Here is a 19,197-nt window from a genome sequence, read left to right as displayed (position 1 = left end):
CATGATTCCCAAATTCCCACTATAGGGCACCCTCTTGTGGGCAAAACAGTGCCATGCATGATCCTCCACATGATGGCTTGATAAAAGTCTAATCAGATTTGAATGTCTCTGAATCTGTGCCCTCATAATTTTCCAGCTGATAAATAAAAAAAAGCCTTCAGTCTCCACTGGAGGAGAAAAACATTCAGATTGCAGTAGTTATAGAATGACTTGTGGTCATCTTTTCCTTCTTTTTTTATTTGTTTTTGGTTTTTGTGTGTGTGTGTGTGTGTGTGTGTGTGTGTGTGTGTGTGTGTGTGTGTGTGTGTGTGTGTGTGTGTGTGTGTGTGTGTGTGTGTGGTTGTTAGATGATTTGTTGTCACTATGTGTCTTTTAGTAAATTTCATCATCTGTACCACTTCGTCCATTAAGCGTTGTAGGGAGGCTGGAACCTAACCCAGCATTTAAGGTACACAAGGTACAGCCAGGACAGGTCGTCAGTCCATCGCAGGCCCGACACAGAGAGACAAACAGCCATTCACGCTCACACTCACTCCTAGGGAGAATTTAGAGTGACCAGTTAACCTAACATGCATGTCTTTGGACATGCACATTAGCTTTATACAAAATGTTTCAGTAACATTTTGTATATAAAGCTGAAAAGGAACCACAGCTAGATCAATCCTTCAGTAATCCAACCATGATGCATTTTTATACTTACAGTATACCAATTCTATTACATGCTTTGATCCAAACAATTAATAAGAATTTATCCATCCAGCTAACTTCAGTAAGACTCAAAAGAGCCAACTGATGTACCACCATGCAGTCAAAATAATGGCCATACATCATATCCTAGTTGGCTTTGTAACGACCCTCACTGGCCACTTTATCAGGTCCTCCTTATAAGATGTGTTCTAAAGATGAATCCCTTCTTTCAGATGAACAATAGTAATTAAACAGTTGATTGAGAAATTTAACCTGTTGATTGCAGAAGTTGGATGATGAACATATTAGGACGGAGGTTTAATTTATTTTTATCTGTTGAGAATGACCAGAACATCCACCTTTAAACAACTTAGCGGAAAAAAAGAAGAAGAAATAAGTTATGTGTTGCAAACATACTGAAAGAATACTGAAACTGTAGCTTCTTTAGCTCTGGCAGTGCTTTCTTCTTTCAAAATACAAGGCCAGTGTTAATCCGGGTTATGTCCCTTTACCAGAACAATACCTCGGAACCCATTGTTGTCCAGACTTTTTTTTCATGAGAGCTTCAGCAGAAAAGCTCTCCTCTGCTGTTACTGCTCCCTGGTGGAGACATAGTCACATGACACAGAAAGAAACGCTAACAAACCCAACGCTGCATGTTCCAGTTCATTACATTTTGTGTGCACGGGTGTATAACTGGTGTGTATACCGACACCATTGTCCAGTGTGTCAGTGCTTGTAGCTATCATTCACCACTCTGCGGCCTCACTGGTGTCCAGTTCCCAGTTAAAGCAGATGCTGAGAGGTGTGGTGTTGAGGCAGATTTGGTCACTGTGGTCAGTCAGATTGAATGACAGCAGAATGATCTTTGACACTTATTTAACCTACTTTACAAACTACATGGAAACCACAGCTTCCATTTATAAATAGAACGAAGAAATAAACCTCAGGAGATTTTCAGGGAAGTTCATTTTATTCAGTGTAGAGAAAAAGTTCAAGGTATTTAGAGGTGATGGGGTTATGAAAAAGGATTACAAGGCATTTGGTTTAGTTTAGAGACCAACGTAGTGACTGCTGAGATCCCTGTTGTTAAATCAGGGACTAAGTGGAAAGAAGGGACTCAGAGTCGATGCATATGAATCTTTACTGCACACACAAAGGAAGACGAGATTGCAGAGCAGTGCTGATGGGCTTGGCTGTGGGGACGATGCTGATGAAGCTCTTCAGTGAAAATTATCTCTTTCCTCATCTTTCCTGCCAGCTAAAATGATGTGTTTCAGGGTTTAACACAAATATAACACAGGTAAGAACCACAGGTGGCTGGACAGATATAAAACACAAGGTAAGTACACTTCGATCATAGGTCCATCAGAACTTTTGCATCACTCAGCTGACTACACATGGCTGTGGTTTGAGATTATTTCTAACCAGCATCTACAGGCTGCAGCTCCTGGACTAAGAGAGAAATACACACTGATGCTCAAAACTTTCAATATATCTATGTGCCAAAATTCATCCACAGTCAGAAACTTTGGTTTGAGGCCAGTGATGATGACATTTCTATGTACAGTAATATGACTGGTGATGCCTCACTCTGGTTTGTCACTGTGGTTTTGTAGTAAACCCAAGTGGGGTCATTTTCTTCTACCAGACCTATTTTTACAACCAGTGTTCGCACCATTAGAAAGAAAGCAGACTTTAGGATTGACTTTGGTTCTTCAGACCCAGAAGTTACATCTGTGTGAAGACCGAGCTGAGAAGATCACGTGGGAAGACCTTAAAGGAGGAGCTGGAAAACACTCCGGATGGTTTACAGTAACATGCTCTGAACATTACGTTATATGGATTATAAAGAGTGTTCATCTGGTTTTACACATTTTTAGTGTTGGGAAATTAATTAATGCAGAATAATCGTGATTATTTATCTGACAAGAATCGTACCAAGACAACCTATAACCATGATGTGGCTACTGTTAATCTGAACGCTGAAGGATCAGGATCCAGTTTAAAACGCATAGAAAAGACAAAATCAGAATTTCTTAAGGTTTCCTACACACTCTGTATTCGGACAGGTGCACCACCCCAGCCTCACCACCAGAAGAGGCCATGCAACCTCACTTTGCCACCTGATGATGGTCAAGTGATGCCTTCATATTCAAAGCTGTCAAACACAATAAAACACGGCTGTAGAAGTTATCAAGCTGTTTCAGGAAACTCTACCACAGGTAACAGAGGGTATGAGGTCAAAAATAAGTTGGCACCAAATGCAACACATGTAGGATCTGGGAAAAATCTCATTTTGTTTGTACATCCGCTGTATTGGCACAGGAAGTGTCTAACATCCGGTCAGGGGAGGGTTATCTTCGGTGCACCAGGAAATACAACTTAGTTCAGCCTTCGCCATCATGCACGGGGATGGGGATGTGGTGAATTCAGGCTGTGACTGGTTTTATTTAGGACTCAGATGATGGTCTTCAGCTCCTCGTCAGTCAGCTGATTGATGACCATAATTTTCGTGAGCTGCTCAGCGTATCTGACCTGGTCCTGCATGAAATGTGGAATCCGGACGTTCTCCATGTGAGCAATGGCTTTCAGACGATCTACGTCTTCAAACGACACCTGAAACATGGAAAAAGCAGAGTAGATCATTCTGAAACCTGATTGTTTCAGGCCCTCGTGGAAGTAGAGCTGGAGTTATATCACTTCTACCAGCACATCTAACATCTATAGCTGGAAATATAACATTCAGCTCTCTGCAGCAGAAGAACGTGGCATGTTCCCTCATCAGCGTGGTTACGTAAGCTCTGTTCAGCCCTTTTACTGAGCTGTAAAGGCAATCATCTTCTGAGCAGAAAAAACTCTTATTGGATGTGACGGGGGGCCACAAACGATGACGTTCTGCAGTTACAGAAGACAAAGATTAGACTCCAGTAGAAACCTGAACTCTGCCCACGGCATCCAGAGGCTCCACAACTGGAGTTTTTAGATGCTGGACAGTATTTGGAGAGTGAGGTGGTGATGGCGTTGTTCACTTAGCAGGTGATATGTGGTACAAGTTTTAGGTAATCAATGCAAGAATGTTAATACAAAACAATTGACTAATGAGAACTTAACACTGACCTTGTTGACCTAATTTAATCCCAATACCTCAGATGTGTGCACACTCTCAGAAAATAAAGTACCTACTTGTACCGTAGGAGTACAAAGAACTGTCACTGGGGTGGTTTCTTTAGTACTGCTATTGTAGCCTCAACAGTGGGTAATTATTTGAACCCTTGCAGTTTGTATCTTATAACGACCAGGGTTGTTAAATGAGGGTAGAAGACGGCCCCCAGATGCACAAAACTGGTTCAAACTGCAAGAGTACTGTCATGGTCCAAGGGGAATGAGGTGTTGCAAAAGACCCAAATCCAGAACAAACACAGAGGAGCTGAAGCAAAGTGGTAGCTTAGGTTTTAATGATGAAACACAAGGAACTGTAGATATTGCAAAAACTGAAGCAGGGAGTGACACGAAGGATGATCCGACAAGAGTCAACTGACAAGCATAAGTCTAAATACACATGGAACGAATGACACAATGAGCAGCAGGTGAGGCAATCAAAAGAGCTCAGGTGTGATACTCAGGGAGCAGGAAGTCAAGAGAACAGAACACAAAGGAATAAACAGGAAACCAGACAGAACTCAAAACAACAACAAAGGACTATTAACCAAGACTGCAACAGAACAAAACCTGCAGACTATAAGTACAAGCGCTCTGCTGTAATAACCTGGGGGGTATTCCACGAACGTAGCTACAGAAAGCCAGGCTGTGTGGGCAAAGCTTCGCTTGAGCTAACACCATCTCTGAATTAAGACTCAAGCCATTCCACTAACACATTTCAGCTGCATCTAGCTAAGGCTAATCCAAGCGAGGTTTACATAGTCTGGCTATGTGGGAGGTCCTAAAGAACGTAGGAAGCCCTGACGAGTGGATGGTGGAAAAGAGGAGCTGGTGGAAAAAAGGAGCTGCAGAAAAAGAGAACAAGCCGAGAGCTTCGTTTTCTCAGCAGCTGAACAAAGAATGCTGATGGAAATCAGTGATGTGCGGTGGGTTCATGGCTGGTGAGGCACTGACTCCTCTGGAGTCAGATTTACATTGTAAGAAGCGAAAAGAGCTTCTTATTTCACTGTTCATCCAACATCATGCAACTACGCCCCCTTGAGGTGAAGCAGAGTACTGCCTGCCTCACCTGCTGACTCTTCTCTGCACTTTATTGTAGATCAGCAGGAATAATTCTCTCACACACACATTAAAGACATTACACAGACGGTGGAGAGTCGTGGTGTATTACACATATTTCTGCAACGTTCATATTGGCCATATGCTGAGGAACAGAAACGGGCAAGCGTCATGCAACCCAGTTTGTACTGGATCACCAGCCAGAGGAGGCAAAGCTCGCCACGGCCTCACCCCGGATTTCTGCCCTGTATGTGAAATCCTCAAATCTGGCGATTTTGTGTAGAGTCATAATGAAAATGCATTTTTAACACAGATCAGTGGAAAATATTAATTTTATGTACTTTTTATGTTTTTTTTCTGTTTTATCATGACGCCTCTCTGACCACACGTCACTGCTGTAGATTGTTGATTTTACGTTCTTTATTTATTTCTGTCTTCTTTTGTTATAAATCTGTTTACATAAAGCAGCTGAATTGTCTCTGTATGTACTGGCCCTGCTCAATTTATCAATAACCCAATAATCAATATGCATCATCTTTGTGATTATAATGTGTGTGTGTGTGCATGCGACCTACATTAACTCTGCACTGTTACATCAACAGCAGCATCTTACCAGCAAAGCGAACCTGCAGCAGGTGGAAATAAAGAACCAGAACATATCTCAGAGTGGGAGGTATCTTTAAAGAAATGTGTTTGTTCTAAACATGTTGAGCTGTAAACATGTTGCTCTGTAGATACCAAGACAACGTCAGAGACCACTGCTGCTGGTGGTCCTCCCCCTGAAAACCGTGGGGCTGGTGGTCTGAATGCTCTTTAAATTAAGCGTGCGCCCTCTGCAGGGTCATCAATAAAAGGCCAAACCATGGTAACCAGAAAGGAACCCTGTATCTATCTATCTATCTATCTATCTATCTATCTATCTATCTATCTATCTATCTATCTATCTATCTATCTATCTATCTATCTATCTATCTATCTATCTAGCTATCTAGCTATGTCTTTCTCCATCCATCTCTTTAGATCAGCTTTTCCTGTTTCGCCTGTATGGCCTGTATGGACGGGGCTCAGCTGATCCCAGTTTTACTGTTAGCCAACCAGAGGCAGTGGAGGTTGGGTGTTCGTGAAATTGGGGAGGGGGGTTAACATGTCAGGATGTTAAGGAAACAGAAAAAAATCTTAGCTGCATGGACTCGAAATGGAAAATGTTTGGATTAAAGAACAAGAAGGGTCTCAGGCAAAGATGATAAGGGAACTGAAAGAAGTGGAAAAGTAGAAAGTATAGATTAATCAGTGGAAGAGGAAATGGTGTTATTGATAAGCTCAGAGTGGAAACAAAAAAAGTTACACAAGGCTCATGGACACGGTTACACAAGATGAAATAGATTTCAAAATATATGATTCTGACAAGGAATTAGATAAAAACTTTTTTCTAAATAATTAATGCAAATGTTATACTGAGTGACAATTTCATGATGTATTGTTGGAAGGAGCTTTATCAATCAAACATTTCAACAGTAGGAGTCTGAAATGCACTTTATATAAAATAAAGGATGACTTAAAGCAGAGCAAAAGAAGATTTAGTGTAATTGCAGTAACTGAAACGTGGTTAAAAGATGGAGAAATGGATGAAGTTCAGATAGAGGGATATGAGATGTATTATTTAAATAGAGAAAATAAAAAGGGCAAATTTAAAATGTAACGTTGGCAAAATGACAACTGCCATCAACAATATTATGGAAATTCTAACAGTGGAAATCCTTTGTAAAAAAACTACAAACATGATGATCAGTTGTGTTTATAGAGCAGCGGCTCCTGTGTTCAGTCATTTACTGATAAAATCCCTGAATTGTTTGACAGGATCTGTAATAAGTGTGTATTTTTATGTGGGGACTTTAACATCGATCTGGGAAATGTAAGTGGAAATGAATTTGTAAATTCAATGTATAGCTTGGGTTTGTTTCCTTTAATAACCAAACCAACAAGAATCACTGCTCAGAGCAACAACTATTGATAAGATCTTTACTAATGTAACAGAGGGATCAGGAGAAAGTGGGATCTTGATGATTGATGTCAGTGATCATTTACTGTGTTCACAGCATCTGGAAACTACCATTATAATAAACAGTGAGTCATAACAGAAAAACGTGTGAGGGATAGATCACAAAAGGCTTTGGAAGCATTAAAGAGAGACCTGGAACAACGATGCTGGGATGAGGTTTATGTAAATGATGTAAACACAGCCTACGATTCTTTCATGAGCTTATTAATAAGCTTGTATGAGAAAGACTGTAAGATAAGGAGACTGACCAGGAAGGATGCTACTAACAAACCATGGATGGACTACAAAATGCCAGAAAGAAGAAAAACTACTTATATAGAAGCTTTTTAAAACTAAGATCAAGAGAAGCTGAAATCAGGTACAAAACACATAAAAATCTATAATTTTTATCTATAATTTCTATCTATCTATAATAAGAAGGCATAAAAAGCATACTATGGTGACTTACTAAATAAAAACAGGAATAATATAAAGGCTACATGGGGAATAGTAAATAACGTAGTAAACAAGGTTAAAGTAGCTTCAACTCTTCCCAATTACTTTGTTATAGAAAATTTGGACATATATGATACAAAAAAATATTTATAGTATAGTTAATGAGTTCAATCATTTTTTTGTAAATGTAGGTCCAAATCTGGCAACAGATATCCCCGATGTGACGAATGATAAAGCAGGAGAAAACATAATAAGTAATATAAACAGCATTTTTTAGATAGGGTAGAAAAAGAAGAAATAGTAAAAAATATAAATAAATGTGACAGTAAAAGATCAGCTGACTGTGATGATAAGGACATGATACTAGTGAAGAACATATGTTGTTGACCCCTTTTTACCTATATATATATATATATATATATATGTAATCTATCATTTTCAACAGGAATATTTCCTGAAGAGATGAAAAGGGCTAAAGTAATCCCACTTTATAAAACAATTACAGACCAATATCCTTGCTGTCACAACTCTCAAAAATATTAGATAAAAATATTTGTTGCCAGACTGGACAAATTCATTGATTGACATAATATTCTGAGCAGCAGTCAGTATGGTCTTAGAGCTAATCATTCAACATCAGTGGCACTAATGAAATTAACAGAGAAAATATCCACTGCAGTAGATAAGAAAAAAATACTTTAATGTCATTTTTTTTACCTCAAAAAAGCATTTGACACCATAAATTAAAACATTCTTTTAAAAAAACTTAGTAAATGTGGTGTCAGGAGAGGCCCTGCATTGGATTACAACTAACTTGCAGAACAGACGACAGTATGTTCAAATAAATAATATCAAATCTGATACACGTAACATAACATGTGGGGTATCACAAGGGTCAGTCCTCTGTACGAAACTCTTACTCCTTTATATTCATGATATTGTTAATGTATCTAAACTGTTCAAATGCATACTATTTGCCGATGACACAACTTTTTATTACACAGGTAACAATACAAAGCAGATGAAAGAGGTGGCCCGAAAAGAATTAAAAAAAAAATAAAAAAAAATGAAACACTGGTTTAATGTAATTCAATTATCCCCAAATAGATAAAACACATTTCATGGTATTTAGTAACAGAGATACAAATTTAGAAATGACATTGCATATAGAAGGCAGCAGTATTGGTAGAGTAAGAGATGTGAAGTTTTGGGGTGTGATTATTGATGAAAATTAAATTAAAAGAAGGCCTACAGCTATATAAAGAAAATGCAGTATATTTGGAGTTTTTTTATGTACAGCACTTTGTGTTGCTTTGTGCATGAAAAGTGCTCTAATAAATAAATAAATGTGATTTAGCAGGGTTATTATATCCAAGGACTCAGGTCAACTAGTCCAGACCTGAATCCAGACTAAACATGGAGAAGCAGCATTTAGCTGTTATGCTGCAAACAAGTGGAACAAACTGCCAGTGGAGATTAAACTTTCACCAAACACGTGCTTATGTCCAGAACACTGGATTACTGTAAAGTGAAGAGTCAGCTCTGGTAGTTTGAGCAGACATTTTAGAGTGGAGGTTTTTAGGGACATCTAAGTCTTTATATGTCCCATCCAGCGGGAGATGCCTTTTAATCTCCCAAAATTAGCTGGAAGATGCTGTTTGGAGCAGTTTCTGGGTTTTCTCTGTCATCACATTGACATTCAGATCACGACCAATTTCAATGGATGGAATTCAGTTTCCTACAGACTATCTATTCAGACTGGCGGCACCACCTGGGCCCCACCAGGGATGTTGTCTTATGATAGAAGAGGTCATGAAACACAAAGCTGAAATGGTCAACATGAATGTACAAGGAGACTCTTCAGATGTTTTAGAAAAATATGAGTAGCTGTCAGATGTTTGGTTCAAGTCTGAACAGTGTGCTTGGTGTTTAATCCCATAAACAGTAAACAATGAAACCACCTCAGAAACAAAGTTACGATTCCTCACCTTTCCAAGAGCCATCAGCAGAGGGAAGTCGATCTCGTCTCTGTATCTGAGGATCTTCAGTACTCCGTCCAGGTAGACCTGATCTTTACTGAAGCATCCTTAAAAGAGGAGACCAATAAAGTAAGAAAAGTATGATTTTCAAAGATGGCTGCATATCAGTAAACTCTCATCTAAATCATCGAGGTGAACCTGGCTGAGCCGTGTCGGTCTGGCCTCTCTTGGCTCTGACACAGTAGTCCCAGCGGGTGTTGGGGTCCTGGACGAAGCGCCCCAGGTTGTGGAAGAGCTGAGAGAAGGACATGTGACTGGCCTGATAGACAGTGTAATAGAGCAGGGCGGCACGCCACAGTGTGGGGTCTTTCCTGAATAGGACGCTGTGGATGCTGGCCAGGCCCTCCTCCGTCGGGTTCAGAGGCTTCAGGTTGTGTTTCTTCCTTCCCAGGCTGCTGTTCCATGGCTGGTGGCAGTTGTTGATGCCCCGGAAGTAATGAGTGCCTGAAGACAGAGACCACAAGTAGTTATGGAGCTGAGTTTATCAGTTCCATCATCAGTCAATGAGTTATTTTATCAATATCAAAAACCCACTCTGAGGGAGCAGCAGTGCAATTAGTGTTATTTTGTTAGTTAATGACAAAATATCAGGATTCCCCATAAACACCATTTAAATATATAACATTTTTATTATTAAAAACACCATATATCACAGCATTTAATATATATTGCTGTAGGTAGACAACCTCACTTATAGATTTTTTTTCTCAATTTAGTTTAAAATAAATATAATAATGGACTAGATTTATAAAGCGCTTTAGATTGTTTCCCATCATGAGCAATTACGGGTTCGGCGCCTTGCTCAGGGACACCTCGACATGAGCTCTCCGGGCCGGGATCGAGCCGGCAACCATTGAGTTGAAGGACGACCACTCTACCCACTGAGCCATGCCACCCCATATATATCAAAGAAATGTTAGACATTATAAAATCAATCAATCTGAATCATTCGGTTTAAAAACAAGTCATCTCTACTGGCATCTTATCTCTTTAGTGGAATCTTACTGTATTTAGATAAGTGATAAATCTAATGAGGGAAAGACTGTTACACATAAATATACAAATATAAAATGTGCATGAGAGCGAGAACGCCCACCGATCTCGTGCCTCAGCATCCCCTCCAGCCAGTGCTCTCGTGCTGTTGAGATGTTGATGGTCAGTGTGGGTCTGCTGTTCGCCACCGTCATGGAGGCTCTGGATAGAAGGTCGTCTGTCACCTGGACAACAATCTATTAACACAATCAAAAACAAAGCCATCAAAGAAGAAGCCGTGTTTCATGTGAAGCACTCTTGTGACAGCACAGTGTTAAAATCACTGGTTTGTGAGGATCAGTATTACAACCCCAACTCCAAAAACATCTGGACACTGTGTCAAATGGTAATAAAAACAGAATATAATGATTTACAAATCTCATCAAGCCATATTTATTCCCAATAGAACATAAATAATATCAGATGTTGAAACTGAGACATTTTATTATTTCATGTAAGATATGAGCTCATTTTAAATTTGAAAACAGCAACTTATCTGTAAAAAGTTGCTACAAAAAACATGGAAGAGTAACTGGTACTAATCAAAAACAACTAGAGGAGCATTTGACAACTACGTACTGTAATCAGGTTAATTGACAACAGGTCAGTAACATGGCTGGGTATAAAAGGAGCATTTCAGAGAGGCAGAGTCTCTCAGATGGAAAGATGGACAGAGCTTCACCAATCTGAGAGAAAAATATGAAAGAATTTTAGAAAAATATCCTCAATGTAAAATAGTGAAGACTTTGAAGATCCCACCACAGTATACAGTATATAATATCATCAAAAGATTTAGACAATCAGGAAGAATCTCTGTGTGCATGGGACAAAACTGGATGCTGGTGATTTCGGGGCTCTCAGATAGCACTGCATTAAAAGCAGACAAGATTCTCTACTGAAAATTACTGCATGGACTCAGGAAGGCTTCCAGAAATCAATGTCTGTAAACACAGTTCACCCTGAAATCCACAAATGCAGGTTAAAGCTCCATCATGGAAAGAAGAAGCCATATTTCAGGTGTGACCAAAGTCAGTATTCGGGGCCACTATCCTGCAGATAGTGACCTGAACCAGACTGATGAGTCAACATTCCTGGGCAGAACTTGACAACAAGCTGTTGAGGGAGTCATTTAATTTGAATGAGGTATGTTTGATCAGGGAGACATCTAAAACTTGCAGGAGTGCAGCACTTGAGGACCAGAACTGGACAGATCCAGAAAGAGAACCATCTTCTCTGGACCAAAGCTCATTTAAAATGGTCGGAGGCAAAGTGGAAACCTGGATGAAGATGTGAACTAGTTTGTGGAAAGCATGGACGGCGTGTCCTGCAGACTAAAGAGGAGAGGGAGCATCCAGCTTGTTATCAGTGGACAGGCGAAAAGCTGCATCTCTGATGGGATGGGGCTGCATTAGTGCCTATGGCGTGGGCAGCTTCCACATCTGTGAAGCTCCATCAATGCTGAAAAAAAGGTTTTAGAGCAACATCTGCTCCCATCCAGACAACGTCTCTTTCAGGGAAGACCTTGCAGATTTCAGCAAGACGATGCTGAACCACATCCTGCATCCATCACAGCAGCATGGCTTCACAGGAGAAGAGTCCGGCTGCTGAACTGGCCTGCCTGCAGTCCAGACCTTTCACCAGTACACAACATCTGGAGCTTCATGAAAGCAGAAATCCAGCAACCAAGGTCCAGGACTGTAGAGCAGCTAGAATCCTGCATCAGACCAGAGTGGGACAACATTCCTCTCCTAAAACTCCAGCAACTGGTCTCCTCACTTTCCAGACGTTTCCAGACATGTTAGAAAAAGAGATGCTACACCATGCTGAACACCACCCTGGAACTACTTTTTACACCATGCTGAACACCACCCTGGAACTACTTTTTACACCATGCTGAACATCACCCTGGAACTACTTTTTACACCATGCCGAACATCACCCTGGAACTACTTTTTACACCATGCTGAACACCACCCTGGAACTACTTCTTACACCATGCTGAACATCACCCTGGAACTACTTTTGACACCATGCCGAACATCACCCTGGAACTACTTTTTACACCGTGCTGAACACCACCCTGGAACTACTTTTTACACCATGCCGAACATCACCCTGGAACTACTTTTTACACCGTGCCGAACATCACCCTGGAACTACTTTTTACACCGTGCCGAACATCACCCTGGAACTACTTTTGACACCATGCTGAACACCACCCTGGAACTACTTTTGACAACATGCTGAAGACCACCCTGGAACTACTTTTTACACCATGCCGAACATCACCCTGGAACTACTTTTTACACCATGCTGAACATCACCCTGGAACTACTTTTGACACCATGCTGAACATCACCCTGGAACTACTTTTGACACCATGCTGAACATCACCCTGGAACTACTTTTTACACCATGCTGAACATCACCCTGGAACTACTTTTGACACCATGCTGAACATCACCCTGGAACTACTTTTTACACCGTGCCGAACGTCACCCTAGAACTACTTTTTAGACCGTGTCGAACGTCACCCTGGAACTACTTTTTACACCGTGCCGAACATCACCCTGGAACTACTTTTTACTCCGTGCCGAACATCACCCTGGAACTACTTTTTACAGACGTGTTGCTGCTATCAGATTTACTATCAGCTTATATTTTCCATAAAATGGTAAAATTTCACTTTCAACATCTGATATGTTGTTTATCTTTTATTGGGAATAAAATTGTGGTTTTATTTACATTTTATAGAGTCCCAACTTTTTTAGAATTGGGGTTGTACATTGGAAGCATGTCTTTAAGTATCTGGATACATTTCTGACGCACAAATAAAACTGTGATAGGAATAAGGACACAGCGACACAGATCTGCAGCTTTCACTTCTAATACAGTCCTGTGTATTTCCTCTTCACTTTCTCATATATTTAGACTCACTAGCATAGGAAGGTACGCGTGTATGTGGAATCGTGTGTTCAGTGGAACATTATTAACATGGTGATGTAACATGAATGGTTTGGTTACATAAATCAGCTCTACACAGGCAAAGTGAAAAATGACTGAAGTGAAGCAGCAACTCTTTGTGAGGTCTTACTTCCTCCCTGGAGCAAATTCACTTACAGTCTATGAGTGGTTGTGTGCCGCGCTCTAAAGACAATGCACAAATCCAATATGACACACTATCACTCTGCAGAGGCAGCCATGGGAAAATACCACCCCAACTTACAGTCTCTTAATGAGTTTTGTGTGTTTAAATCCAACTGAGATGAAATGGAAACTGAGAGGAAAATTGTCCTCTTACCTCCCCCATACAGCCCTCCTTCTCCATGTATTTCTTAACGTTGTGCCAGATGCGACTCTTGGAGAGGAGGTTGCCCCCGGTTACTTGCTCAAACTTCTCATAGCTGCCATATCTGCCCAAGGCGAGTTCCAAGATGTGCACCGCCTGCAAGAGATGAGATTCATAGTGTTTATGTGTCTGTGACCAGGGACAATCTTTGATGTTTGGTTTGGTTGAGCTGTACGAGGCAATGATCTTATGTAATGCTTGGTGATTGTGAGAGGAGTTGGCCGGGAAAGCCACACATGTCTGATGGCACCAGTTCTTTTCTCACATGGGACACACAAGACACATGGGACACAAACCTCCCTCTGAGTCAGGACTGGATGTTTCTGAACGGAAAAAAATAAATAAAAACACAGCCAGAATCCAGTAACATAAACATTCTCTGAGGTATCATCTTCCTGCATTTTCCTGCTGACCTCACTTAACTTTTCCCTTATCTTACTGAGTACTCATGTTACTAAAATAACCTGAAGCAGCACACCAGAGCCTTTTCCCTTTCACTGAGGAAGCTTTAATTAAATGTACAGTGTTTGTAAAACAAAGAACTGTGAATTTGTTCCTTAACCAGTTTATCTCATATTTCATATTTCGCTTTCACTGCATAACAGGCTTTAACTTATCAGCTGTGATCTTCTCTGACGCTACGAAGCTTTGGCAGACGAGTCTTTGCGACTGCAGCATCAACTTCCACAGCTGCCGTGCAGCATGAAGGTTGCTGATCTCAAACCAGCCAGCTCAGCAGCACCGTAAGCACAGGGGATGGTGCTGTAGTCGTGATGAATGGCCTGTCGCTGCATCGGAAGCTGATTCTAGTAGACTGTAGTGCTGACTGGTTATAGTGTGCACAAACAATGGGGTCTTGGAGTTATTTTTGTAGTGCTGCAACACCTTATCTTTGTATGACACACACTAAAGTGGCAAACAGTTCAGATAACGAAGATAACTTCTGGTTTTGTTAGCATCTTCTAAAACAGACCTTATCAAATGAATGAATGAATGAATGAATGAATGAATGAATGAATGAATGAATGAGAGTTGGGCAATATAGCGAGATTTTCAGATATATTGAGACTTTTTCACACGCAGTGCAGAATGTTTGTTATGGTCAGTGAAAAGTATTTTTCATTTGTTTTCTTTAAAGAGCATTTAATTTAATGTACAGCTACTTTCATTTCACTCAGCTGGTGTTGCATTTAGCATTCAAGGCCGTAAATTACAACAGTCTCTTTGGTTACTTGACAAAAAAAATTATATCGAGATATGTATCTTATACTGTGATTCAGGTATAAAATATCAAGATATGTAATTTGGTTCATATTGCCCAGCCTTAGAATGGTTTATTTTGAACTTATTAAAGAAAGGAAGCAATAGCATAACAAATGTCATGTCATAACAAAAAAAATCATCTCATCTCAATACTCTCAAAGACCATTCAAATACATAAAAAATATAAATTGGCTTTCACTGTTATGTTCTCCAGCTGTAGAGGACCATTGTTTTTGTTCTTCTCAGACAGACATATAACTTTCTTTAACAAAAGTTTCAGACATGTTTGATAGAAAACATGTTCCTGATGTCCTTACCTGTGTCAGGAAGCGATCTGAGGCATTGTTATGCCGTTCCAGGACTAGCTGAGAAACAGGGTTGCTGTACTCAAACTGTGGATTGTAGCTGAAGTCAGACTTGAAGAATTTCTCCTTCTCCTTCTCAACATTTGACGGCTTGATGGCTGAAAGAATGCAGAGCTTCTTGGCACTGTCCACCTCCTGTGTGATTGCTGTTCTGTGCAAAGAGGGAAGTTTAGTACAATGCAAGTTGGGGATCCAGATTTTCCTGAGCTGTGGAACAGCACGAGGGGTTAAGTCCATTGTGCTGCCAACTACTGCAATGTTCTGTGCCGGCTTAAGGAGAGCTGAGTTGCTGACTGTCAGGACCCGGTTTGTCTGTCCAGGTTTACCACCTCCACCACCTGGAACACGAGCCTTTCTATGAGCTACACCTGGACGGTTTCTTTTACTAGACGTGGCACCACATTTCAGTGATGTCTTTGGCCTCTTGCATGGGGACAGCTTCTGGTTCTTCTTCTTTTCCTCCTCCTCAGCTTGCAGCAGGACATTGTAGCTGTTAGAGCCAGAGCCAAGTAGTCCTTTGCGGACGGAGAAAGAAATCTTTTCTAGGCACACTTGACTTGGACTCACCACTTTATTAGCAGAGTTAAAGATGTACTTCTTTGACATATCCATCTCTGGCCAGTGGAGTCTTTCTGAAAGAAGAAAGAGACCAAAAAGGGAGCATAGTAAACTGTTTTATGCTTTAGGATCATGCTCACGTGCAGACCGTTAACAGCTAACTAGATAGACTAATCCTCTTATCAACACAGGATAAATTTAGATTCTTATGACACGTTAAAACAGAAACAACAAAGGAATAACGACATCAGTTGCAATCAGTGTCATTCAAACAACATTCCTTACATCCCTGTAAGTTTTTTTTCTCTCTTTTCTTTGCGTCATGACTCCAAATATGCCATCTCTTTTAATGCTGCTATGTGACAAGGCAGTTTTCACTTTCACAAGTCATTTTCCCAGATTAACGGCAGAAATGAGCCTCATCAAGTCTCCAGAGTGAAGGGCTTTGTAATTTTAAGGTGGATATAATCCCAGTTAACACAGGCTGTGTTTGGACAGGAGAACTGAAGAGGAATCCACACAACCTCTAAACTGGAAGATTGGATTGAACAAACTGGAGCATCATCAGTGTGCTCAGTCACAAAATCAAATATGATTACCTAACAGATCAATTAACACTGACATTACGGGTTATTATTGATTCTAAAATAAACTTACGCTCTGAATGTGAGCGTAACTAAAATGCATATAGGAAATTAAATCATATAAATGTGAGGGATACAGCTCTTATAGTATTAAGGTATATATATGATAGAATAGCTCTACAAAACACTATGTAGTTTATGTAGTATATACAGATATATATCAAAAGGAGCTCAATTTAAAATATAATTAATTTTGTTGATGATCATCGTTTACCTGGTAATAACATCTTAACCAACAGATCACCGAGGCTTATATGAAGTATTAGGTCATATTAAAGTTATCGACCGTGATAGAATGGTAGTCACTTTTTTTTAAGTTATCATTATATACATTTTTAAGACAATATTTTCAGTATTTTCCCATATAAGACAAATATTACATTACCTGTTACTTTAATTGACTCCGGCATCCTCTTTCAAGGTCTCTGTAAACCGAAAAGCCTCGGGGCTGATCGAAAAACTACGTTTATCAGTTAGCAAAGTTAACCTAGCTAAACCAATCCAAACAAAAAGCCGATGATGGAATAACGTCTGGAAGGTGGATGCGTGTTCCGAGCCGAGCGAATGTAGCTCGTGTGTATTTCTTAAAAGGTTTGCACTTAAGTTGACATTGGACGTCCAGTCTTCACCAACAACCAGCTAAAGAAGTCATAAAGCCGACGGAGCGCAGAGCTGACTCAGTGCTCTGCAGTGACTGACTTGTTGCCATGGTTTCGTCGGTACGCGCATTTAAACCCGCAGTGCTTCATGGGAGATGAAGTCCGTGCGTTAATTCACACAGGAAATGCAAACACCCATTCATCCATTATCTACACAAGTTCGTCTATTAAGTGTCGCGGGGAAGCTGGAGCTTATCCCAGCATTTAGCAGGTGAGAGGCAGGTACACCCTGGACGGGTCATTATTATTATTATTATTATTATTATTATTATTATTATTCCTAAATAATGTTAATGATAATAATAAAATATTCTCTTCCTCTTCGTGTTATTACAGTAACAGGTATGGTTACTGATCTATCTATCTATCTATCTATATATATATATATATATATATATATATATATATATATATATATATATATATAAATAGTGTATAATATTGTAAGAACATAAAAAATAACAGAAGAGATTACTAAAGATCATCTGAGCTCAGCTATCTCAAAATGGGAATATTTGAAATTTAACATTAGAAAATACACAATAATGTTTAGAAAAAAATTAGCTATGGAAAGAAAAATCAAAGAAACCAACATTACAAATTAACTTCTCTCATATCCTAGATCAACTAGGAATGCAGAGGACCAATGGAAGATTATTGCTTTGCAGTCTGATTTAGAAGATCATTACATTTAAAAAGCTGAAGAGCGTATGTAAGCTGCAGAGTCAAATGAATGGAGGAAGGTGAAACAAACAGAAAAATGTAGGCAGGCATACAATGCTATCAACTCATTACTGATCAAAGGACATGAAACTACAAATCCAGGTAACATCAAAAGAGAAATATTTAAATTTTATAATATGTTTGATTCTTCATCATTTTCAGCTACAGGTGCAGCAGCTTTCTCTGAAAAAATACAGAATCTCATTTCAGCTATGAAACCTACAAAGAAAAATGTCATGAGGAACTAAGAATTAAAGATTCTAGCTCTTAATCATTCACCAGGTTCTGACGGACTGAGGGCTCATTTCTAAAGACACTTTTGGACTGAATTAAGACTTTTATTATTCCAAGCAATTAATGAAACTATATCCAAAAAAAGAACCAATGACTATATTAGCTGGGTCAGGACATGTCCCTATCGTTTCTGCCCAATCCTACACCCATGCTGTGACCTTATGTAATGTACCTGTGAAGACTGAAACTTGCTGCTTAGGAATTTGGATTAAAAATAACCAAGCTTCACTATATATAATCTAAACTTCATATATAAGGTGTAAATTTCTTGGAAATAAAAATGTAATAACCAATTTTTGAGGAACCAATTGACATGCAACCTGCATCACGGGAGACCCAAATCCTCTCTGACACTAAGCGACACCCTCCACTCACTCCTTAATATTAGGATACATGAATGCAATTTATCCCTCTAATGAATTAATAAATAAAAGATTCAAGATATAAGTTGATAACTTGTATCTTGAAATATAGATACATTATCATAGAAAGGTGTACAGCTACATATAATTACAAAGGGTAAAGTAATTAGAATTTCATTAAAGTATTTAATTATTTTCACAAAATAATACAATATTATATTTACAAATGTCACCCCCCAAAAAATAAAATAAAATAAATAAAAATTGTCCTTATGCAGAAAATTTGAAGGAACTGATGTATAGATATGTATTCTTTTAGTCACCGATATTAGTCTAGAAATGTATTTATTTGCATGATTTCTTTGTTTATTTAATTGTTTCCATTTATTTATCTTTTCTATCACTGTTCAAATGTTTATATTGAATTAGTCATATTTGAAAAAAAATGCAGTTAAGGTAATGTAACATACTGAAATTGACACAACAGAACTTCCTCTGTTAATTCTC

At 39.3% G+C, this 19,197-nt stretch overlaps 1 protein-coding gene across 1 annotated transcript; it reads right to left on the bottom strand.

The window, feature by feature from the left end:
- Window positions 1-2,470: 2,470 nt before the first annotated feature.
- Window positions 2,471-17,351, bottom strand: si:dkey-222b8.4 (uncharacterized protein KIAA0895). The gene is made up of 7 exons (XM_041967199.1): window positions 17,038-17,351; window positions 15,403-16,082; window positions 13,775-13,918; window positions 10,538-10,670; window positions 9,580-9,885; window positions 9,391-9,488; window positions 2,471-3,306 (listed from the first exon to the last, which is right to left on the bottom strand). The coding sequence occupies exons 1-7, from the start codon at window positions 17,060-17,062 to the stop codon at window positions 3,148-3,150; spliced, it is 1,545 nt and encodes a 514-aa protein (XP_041823133.1). The 5' UTR covers window positions 17,063-17,351; the 3' UTR covers window positions 2,471-3,147.
- Between the last annotated feature and the right edge of the window lie 1,846 nt (window positions 17,352-19,197).

Source organism: Melanotaenia boesemani, chromosome 17 (genome assembly GCF_017639745.1).
Source record: "Melanotaenia boesemani isolate fMelBoe1 chromosome 17, fMelBoe1.pri, whole genome shotgun sequence".
NCBI lineage: Eukaryota > Metazoa > Chordata > Actinopteri > Atheriniformes > Melanotaeniidae > Melanotaenia > Melanotaenia boesemani.
This window is presented reverse-complemented; position numbering and strand designations above follow the sequence as displayed.

Bases quoted from the DNA above. Each gene is read 5' to 3' on its own strand.
- si:dkey-222b8.4 (XM_041967199.1), bottom strand. From the start codon at position 17,062: ATGCCGGAGTCAATTAAAGTAACAG. The intron at 16,083-17,037 runs GTAATGTAATAT...TTCTTCTTTCAG, and splicing joins GGAGTCAATTAAAGTAACAG to AAAGACTCCACTGGCCAGAG. The intron at 13,919-15,402 runs GTAAGGACATCA...CATCTCTTGCAG, and splicing joins CAGATCGCTTCCTGACACAG to GCGGTGCACATCTTGGAACT.